The following is a 9,693-nucleotide window of genomic DNA, read 5'->3' as shown; positions in this document are numbered from 1 at the left end:
GCGGGCCCCCTCGTCGATCCCTCCGGGGAATAACGTGTCGAAAGATCGATAAGGTATCCCCGGTGGCGAGACAAAGAACGCTTTGTGGCGCGCATAACTTTCAACCCCTCCTCGATGCTCTTCCCCTCGGTCAACCCTTGATTCCTCCCGAAATCCAACTTATCCTCGTGCGAATTTTTCCTCGTGGCAATTTGTTACTAGATTATGAAATTTATTCGAAATTTTTGCTTGGTTTTTCCCATAGGAGGGATGATGGTATCATGGCGACGTATTAAGTCGAATTAATTAAAAAAATGTAATTTTATATTTATCATTCCCTATGAAAGATTTGTCCTCGCGTTTAAGATATCGTTTTGAAGCGAATTTGATTGGTGGAATTTTATGTGATTTTAATTCGATGCAGTGGAATAGTGGCTAGTTCGAAGTGTTCGACGATAGAGAACATCTCATTCGTGGAATATAGGAATATAGAATTATTATAACTTCTTGTTTTTCGTAACAAAAATTCGAATAGAAGCAATTAAAATCAAATTCCAGATCGTACAGTTATTTTTAATAATATAATCGCGCCATCGTGCGCTCGTGTTTTTGCTTTCATCGTGCGAACTCGCGGCACCACGATAATCGTAATTTCCGCAAAAAAATAGGCAGAGGCTGGAACGTGAACTGGAAATTATTGCGCGCCGGTCGTGTGTTGTATTCGATTGTTGCATTATCAATAATCAGAAGTTGCGCGAAATTGCCATCCCATTATTACAGAGAAATAGCAATCAAAAATTTGCAATCAGCTTTATCGAATCTTTCGTTGATTTTGTCAATGATTAATTTAACAATAATTTTAATTACACAGATGGATCTTTCGCGAAGAAATATTTTTATTATCTTTTACAAATTTTTGATCGAGTTTGTGAATTCTTGAAACACGTTAATAATTTCAAACTTTTGAAAGATAATGTAAATGGAAGAATTTGTGGAAAAGATTAATCGAGAAATTAATTTTTAACTGCTAAATACGAAGAATTGGTGCAGGATTATCAATATGCCTATAGGAAAATTACTATTAACAGCGTAGATTCTGTGAATAGGGATACAAAACAGGATTTAATTAACAATAACGTGGATGGTCCATAAAAGGACAATCGGAGCTCATAGATTCTATCGAGTGTGCAAAAGCGTGCAATCATAAAGGCAACGAGCAATAGGGAAGTATAACGTGGATGCAATTGAATGATAGTGCGAAAAACAATATGTCTAGGTGCCAACAACCAAATGCTATCGTAAATATCTGCTAGGGCCCAGTGATATCACCATCCACTGATATCGATTTTCCACTGACAACTCCATTTCTCGTAGATAAATGTCAAATTTAAGAAAAGTGCAAGAATATCTTCGTACAAATTTGTGTGATCGAAAGTGTTATTATATGCAAAATGAAATTTTTTTAAGGAAGAAGAGAGGATTTAATTAAATTAGAGATCGATGGTTTGGAGTAAAAATTGGTTGTTTTAATAATTACTAATTACTAAGCAATTACCAGGAAAGACTTATTATCTTGTGAAATCTTGTATTTAATATGAAATTGTAATTATGTAAAAGAATAGGTTTTATATTTTTAAAAATTGTGGTTGGAAATATATTAAAATTAATGAAGTAGGTTCGTTGTACGATTATAAAATATGTATATTGGATTTAAATCTCAAAGATAATTTTATAATTGGTAAAAATAATTTTATAATAATGAGATGTGAAAATTATGTGTATAAAATTTGAAATGAATAGTTTATAATCTGTGTAGAAATATCGTGTAATGAATTTAATATCGTAATTATGTTTTATTGTGAATAATATCACTTTATTTTGATAATAACTTGCATAATACGTTCCATACTACAAACATTGCAAACGTAATAAATAAATGAATTGTTAAACATATTGGACGAGAACAATGTGTATTATATTTGTATAATACATTATATTATTACAAAATCAAAAATCAAAGATTTTTGACTCACAATATGTTTTTATTTCTTGTAATAATATTATATCATTATAATATCATTAAACTCATATTCAAATTCAGTTTCACAATATTTAATGTTATTCTCATTATACACCCTCACACATACAAAATATGAGTGTAATTTTTGGTTGATGAATAATTCATGTCATATCCATTTGCCGTCAACAGAAAGTCAGAAATTTTACAAAAGCTAATACATTTGGAAATATTCGTTCAAAGATAAAAATTTATGAAATCGGAACGTATTAAAATCGGAAGAATTGTCGACACAATAGTATTCTACTGTCTGTTCCTTCAAAATAAATTTTAATACATTAAAAAAGAATACGTTTAAAATTATCCATAAAGAAGGCAGTATAAAAGAAAATAAATAAATTTAAATAAAAATCTGTTGGTTACTAAACTATATAAAACTTAGAACAAACATTGAAGAAACGTAAAATCTCTATAATTCCACTCTATATCTCATCTATGATACTAGTGGATATACGTTCATCGAACTGAGAAAATATGTAGGTTGAGAAATGAAAATACTAAAAAAATAAAAAAAAAAGTAAAAAAACTTTCATCTATTGACAAAAACTGTTACGCATTTTTATTTCGAACAAAAAATAACAGTTTAAATGGAAAGAAAAACCAGAGATGAAGTCGAAGAATAGTCGATTTTTTCTTTTTTTTACTGTTATCTATATACGAATTCAAACAGAAATATCGTGAACATTGCAATAAATCGTATTCTTATGGATATTAAAAATTGCATAAATATAAATATAAAAGAAAGAGGAGGGTCAGGGCCCTCAATTGCGTTTCCACGAGCTATGAGAGGGGTGAAAAATGCGAGAGGTCGACGAAACGGATGTAACAACATAACGAAACGAGCCCTTGGGCGAATCAGCTTAAATTTTCAACGTGCTCCCTCTAATTGAACCGGTTTACCAGTATGGAATCGCTAACAAAGAAACGTTTAAATTAAAACTAAGATAAAAATTACGACGAACATTGATAATGAATGAAAATTTTTGGATCTAGTAACGATGTCGAAAGATCGCGTACATCGTTACGTAACATGAATTTTAACGTTTGCGCAGTTGAACGCGTACAAATTTATTTTCCTCCATTATGAAGATGAACGAGGACACGTTATGAGCGAAAAAGGGAATAATTTCTCGTACAAGAATAAATTGAAAATACAGAATACGATAATTAAACATAACGATTAAGTTACGACTAATTTCTTTTTGAATACTAGTTTTAATTTTTACTTTTTCATTTACATTTTTTAAATATTTTTTAAATATTCTGAACAATAACGCAATCACGAATATAAAAGGATTGAAGATTAAAACTCGAAAATTTCTTTTTATTTATTCCGCTCGCATTTACGTTAAAATTATCAACTACATTTTTACAAAAAAAAATTGAACATCAAAAATATTTCACGCTTATCATCGCAAAATGATACGTAACAAGTATCCTTATCCGCCCAGTTTATTACTCGTCTCGGATTCAATTCGACGGGACAATGGGTGGTCAACAGCAATGTTGCGAGATTCGTTCAATTCAAAAAAAAAAAAAAAGAAACAATCGCGTTGATACAAGGAAACGAAGCGACGCTTTATTCGAAAAATGAGAGAGGGGAAACAGGTAGGATAGAAGGTGGAATGCGGGGTGTTGGATTGAACCGTAGGACGGAGCTGGCAATATGTGGCGATTGTCCTCATCTTTCATCGCTTGAAGAAAGATGTGGGCATCTAGGGTGAGAGGAGGTCAAAGGCGAAGCGCGAAATGGAAAGCTCTCCTTGAAAGCTGTCGCCGGAAAATAGATACAGGTCGCTTATATACGACCCAGTTCCTCTCCTCCTCGTTTTCATCCCCCTTTTCTTTTTGATCCTTCGCCCGTCTTCTTTCTCCCCTCGCTCTCCCCTATTTATCCCTCTCTCTTCCCCGTCCCCTTCCCCCCTCTTTGACTGCGTTTCACGAATCGCCAGTTGACCATTCGTCCGATATAGATCTTTTAAGAGCTTCTCTTCGTTCTCTTCTATTTTTCTTCGAATATCGTTGGCCCAAGTCGCACGAAACATTGTCGAATAAATTGAAACTGTCAACCAAATTCCAAAACAATTTTCTTTCTTTTCATAAGTTTCCTCCCCGTTCTCTCGTTCCAATTTCATTATTCGTATACTAAAGTATGATCTAATTCGCATTGAAATTGAGCATACATTAATCGTACATTATTGTTATAGAGAAATTCATTTAATTGGATCAAAAATTTAAATGTAATTTTATAATGGCACGAGATAAGAGTAAAATTTTCCATGTAAAAAACGTTTAGCTTTATTACATATAAAAACGTGAATAAATATTGAAATTTTGAAAAATTTTCCAATCGACGAAAGAAATGGTTCACGAATAAGCCGTTTATTCTTTACATACATACACGCGAACTTTCATCGAAATAACTATCAATTTAAATAAGTTCTTATATAAAATAATGTATATATCAATTTCATAAGTGAGACTGTGTATCAAATAAACGTGATTAACTTCACGATGAAATTTGCTTATCTTACGCTTCGAATTATTGGAAAAACTTTAAGCACACAATATCACGTTGTTAACAATCTGCTGGGAGCATCGCCGCTGCTTCGAAATCTTGCTCCTTCGAAAATTCTATTTCATCGTGACCCGATTTTTTTTATTTTCTCCATCGATTTATCGGATTATTGCGATACTCGCGTTCAAACACAAAAGAAAATGGCTCCTCCACGTTATTCCCTTTCGTTGTCTCGTGTAGCATCGAGATTGCTCGATAATCCACGAGATTTATCGTGGCTAATGCCTGGATGATTCTTGCGTGGAGGCAACGAAGAACGTTTCTCCAACGTTCATAAATTATATCGAACAAAGCCGCGAAACGGAAGAAGGGCAGCTAAATCAAAAGCTCGTTCAAGAAACGAACGAAGGGTCGAGACTCCGGCCGAAATGGCAGTCGAAATGAAAATGACTTGCTGAGCAAGATTTTTTTATCTGTTCGAGAATAAATATTATGTATAGAACCTGTGGATACAATTTCTTCGAGCAAATTACTCTCTTCTCGAAATATTTCAACTCTAAGAGTTAAATGATTTTGAAAACTTATTAATTTTATCGTATTCTACAAAATATTGAGAATTCTTGCATGGAGAGTTAATAGTAGAGAAAGAAAAAGGTATGTGTATCTTGATAAATTTTAAAGAGTTTCACGAGACTTTTCACGTGTATCTTTATTCCATAAATAATACGATAATGTGTTAAACGGGTGCATCGAGAAATCGTTTATGGAGTTATAAATATTCCGCTCCGACGAGAAGAATCCGCGAGAATGATTTAGGAGATCGATTTAATGGTAAACCTTCTCGAAATAGCTTTACTAGGAAAGAAAAGTGACAGTGGAGCAAGCATCTGCATGATTTATTTTGCTCTTTATCGACTTTGCTACCCATATACTCAATATTTTTTGCTTCAGAATTTGTACATGATTAGCTTTTCACGCTAATCACGATTTCTCTCTTTACTTTTTCTTCCAATTCTTCTTCACCGTTAATAAATCTTTGAAGAAGCGATTCGAATAAAACAAAAGATGAATCCTTATTTGTATAAAAATTTACGCAAGTCTAATATTTGCAATAACTAGATGTTTTTAACATTTTTAACTAGAGTGCAAATGAAATTTATTCAAAGATTATTTGCCTACTTTTTTAAATATACAGTAACTATCTATACTACACTCTAATATTTTTTTTCACATAACACACTTGCATTATTTAAATTTTCCATAAACAAGTCCGCGATAATGAATATATACAGAATAAAAATCAAGCATGCAATATTTAACCGGTTTTGCCGTGCGGATCACGTCGAGTCGTGATTTCATTGCCGTTACCTAATCGAATTTTCTCTCTCGTTGAACAGGTGCAATGAGCTAATGGCGTAACCGGGAGCACGAGGCCCTGAAACCTTGGCCTCGAGTAACCCGTCGTGACTACTCCATCGTGACGTCTGCATCCGCATCACCCACGTGTCCCCCAAAACACGTCCGTGTACGTGCACGCGGGTAACGTGGTCGTCGTTCGCAACGACGACATGTCGTTTTTGCTGAGCAGAGGCGGCCGAAAGGGGCCCATCATCTGTTTCGTCGGCCTTCTTCTCATCTTCGCCCTCTATCAGCTAGGCATCATCTGCGGATCGATGAAGTACGTGCCAACGGCGATGATGATTGCCAAAGAGGTAAGCCTTTCGTCTCGTTTTTTCGTGATTGCTGCACGCATACGAGACGTACGATGTTTGGATCATTCCAAAATTATAAATCTCTGATTTATATACAAGTGTAAAATTTCTCTGAAAAATTTTTATAAGGAATTTTCCTATTGTTTTGTTCTATTGCTGCTGTATCGTGATTTTAAATAAGTTTGTTATCTGGTTTGATGGATTCCAAATTTCAATATGCATTTATGTGAAAATCTTTGACTTTATAAAAATTCCTCTCTCGATTCTTCCACGATTTGAAAAATTTTTGTAAAGAATTTTCCTATTACTCCATTCTATTGCTGTGTCGTGATTTTAAATGAGTTTGTTATTATATGCTTTGATGTGATAATAAGTTCTGTTATCGATTTCTCAATAAAGATGAGGAAACTAATCATAAAATAATAAATTGAGAAATTTTTCAAATCAATTTTTAGATATTCACATAGATTAAATTTTGGATCGATCCTGGCTTGACGACCCGAAGGGAGTTTAGTTTATTGCAACGGTAATAATAGATAAAAGTTTGCTCGTTTGGATTTTTGTACAAATTGAATTATTCAAGGAGAAATCGTTCGAGCAAAAAGCATCGGGCAAACTTTTCTGGAAATTTTCGCGGCAGAGCGGAGAGCTATTATCGCATTGACGATTTACGAGCGTGGCCCCGACTCCGGAGCCAGTAATTACGAATTAGTTTTATCCCAGTTTTCGCGAAATTGTCGTGCAAACAGTTGGTACGTGCCGCAATCGGAGCCAGAACAATCGTCGGTGTCCGAACGTTTAGACAAACGAGTTCCTCCAACTTTCCTCTCGCGTGTGTGCCTCTACTGCCTGGCGAAATGAAATGGCATGAAATTACATGTTTATGAGTTATATAAGGTAGCAAACCGACATGTAACGTAAGCGAATGATCTTAATCAATGGAAAATTTTAGATAGGAAACGGGGAGATATATACGTACGAAACGCGACGTTTGAATATTTTAATGCCAGATGCTTTTAAGATAAGATGAGAATTATTTATTCATGAAACGTTACGCATATGTGTAATGGGTTTTCCCCATTTCCTCTTGAGAATTAATATGTATTATTAAATAATACGCACACGCGCAACCAAGTTAAAAGAAATTATCAAATTTAAGTCTTTTAATTTTTCATTTCGTTATTTTTTTCATTTAAACTTTCGAGCTTTGGAAATAGCGAAAATTTTCAGTGTAATGTAATGTAATTCGAGTATGATATCGTGAAAAGAAATAAAATAATTAAATGATAATTCCATAATAAAATAGTCTAAAGAAATTTTCATTTGTTAAATAATAATTCCATAATAAAATAGTCTAAAGAAATTTTCATTTGTCGAAATATAATGAAATATTAATAAAATGGATTCATAGGTCGTTATTTTATAATGTTTCTTTCGAGAAAATTTCAATGAATATCCAGTAAAATTAAGATAGAGATGCAATTAAGACAGCATCAACCGGGCTTTATCGCGCGAATTAACCGCTTTTCAGTTGTTCCTTTTCTTCTTCTGAACCGTTTCCGGGGCCATCTTCAACGTGGCAAAGTGAAGACAATTAAGTTTCCCCAACTTTTTATTCGAAAATTTTATTGTCAGAAAATTTTCTCCTAATTCTCGACTCGTGTATAAAATTTTTTTATATTATCACGTCAAAGAAACTTCATTGTTTTAAAATTCCATACTTTAAAGAGTTTTCTATCTACGTAGAAGTTAAAGAAGTGATCACGTGCGCCTCTTGCAACCTCTGACGTTAGAAAGTTTTTCCCATAGGAAAGAAAAGGAAGGCATCATATATAAAAAGAGATAAAAAAAATCATGATATTGATAGAATTTTGTGTAAAGTGACTGAGGAAAAATACTTCTTGTAATTCAATAGACAGATATATACTGCAAATATTAGACTGTTACTATAAATAAAATAATTATAATCTATATAAAATCATCTAAACTAAAATTTACTGATTTTAAAGCTTAAAAATAAGTGAATGCAGCTTGCATATTATTTTATCAATAATAATGACATATACTTCAACTCGTTTTCTTCTTATAAGTTTAAAAATAATTAATAATTAATAATTAATTAATATATAATGTATACTTGGCCATTTCATCTATCTATGTTCGCTATTTTAAAAACATTTATTCCTATGCAAGTGTTTCACCCATCCATTAAATTTTTGTATTACATTAATAAGAAATTAACCCATAAATAATTCAATCTATCTCTTCGTTCAACATTCGCGCAAAATAAAATGTTTATAAAGTTTTGCTCCTGGAATAGATTTTTGCGACGCTATTTTCTCTCAGGGACATCGTTTACCTCGAGGACAATCAGAGAACTTTTAATCGAATTTTCAACGCTGTCGTATTATGATGAAACCAATTAATTATCACAAAGGTCACGGTGATGGGATACGAAGGAAAATCGATCGAACGATAGAATAACGAAGGACCCTAACCGTATCTACAGACGCTTCTCAACGTAAGAAATCAACGAGAACAAGAAAATTTACAGGATGAATTTTAATTCTCGACGAATCATCACGATAAAAATTGACTTCGACAATTACAACGTATCTTTATGCATAACTTATGAGGAAAGTCGGTGCACGCAACTCGGTGAATTCATATTGTGGCCTCAAAGAGGGTAGAAATTTCCTTGGAACTTCGTTTATGCCGTGGAAACTTTGAAATTGGATTTTTGTTCGTCGAGATTAGTCGTGTCGAGAGGATACTCAACGTCATTTCACGCCTTGATCTAGAATTCGGTGTAGAAATCGTTAAAAAAGTCACGAGAAAATTAATTATTCTTCGACATATATTTATGCTGTAAAATTTTCAAAATTGGATTTTCGTTCGTCGAGAGATATTATCATCACTTTGCTGATTTCGTGAAAAAAATAAGAAAAAAATTAAAAAATTGGAATTAATTTTTCGATACATGTTTGTCTAATTGTTCTCTCATAATTATAAAATTCTATTTTCTTGATCGAATTTCTTACTTATTTATGGACCGATTATAATCGATTCTAGCACGAAATTTTTCTTACCTTGTGACTTTATGGAATTCAGATAGAAACGATCGATAGAATGCTCGACAAAGACACGACTGTTCGATTTAATGGACGATTAGCATAGCTGGGAAAGCTCTTTGGGAAGAGTGCCAGCTTACATACATACTTGTTTATTCGTTTTCCCTCGACTAAAAGCAATCATCTTACTTGGAAATCTGAAAGATCTGTTGGAATCAAAATAGGTTGTGTTAAGCATCGTTTTTATTGAAATAATAAATTTTTTACCGTTTGTTATTACTGAGCGTGTTCCTGAGCGTGTAAATGTTGTTGTTACTGAGTGTACAAATTGTAGAA

At 33.1% G+C, this 9,693-nt stretch overlaps 1 protein-coding gene across 8 annotated transcripts in view; it reads left to right on the top strand.

Moving 5' to 3' along the window:
* The window catches only part of LOC102680347 (protein-tyrosine sulfotransferase), a 171,703-nt gene that overhangs the window by 153,005 nt on the left and 9,005 nt on the right, over positions 1 to 9,693 (top strand). For all 8 annotated transcript variants that reach the window (XM_031510706.1, XM_031510703.1, XM_031510707.1 and 5 more), the window contains one exon: positions 5,972 to 6,286. In XM_031510706.1, coding sequence (XP_031366566.1) covers positions 6,143 to 6,286 — 144 coding nt within the window. In that variant the 5' untranslated portion in view covers positions 5,972 to 6,142. The remainder of the gene's footprint in view (positions 1 to 5,971; positions 6,287 to 9,693) is intronic.

The sequence above is a fragment of the Apis dorsata genome, unplaced genomic scaffold (assembly GCF_000469605.1).
Source record: "Apis dorsata unplaced genomic scaffold, Apis dorsata 1.3 scaffold_256, whole genome shotgun sequence".
NCBI lineage: Eukaryota > Metazoa > Arthropoda > Insecta > Hymenoptera > Apidae > Apis > Apis dorsata.
The sequence above is the reverse complement of the archived record's forward strand: the minus strand, read 5'-3'. Positions and strand labels throughout refer to the sequence as shown.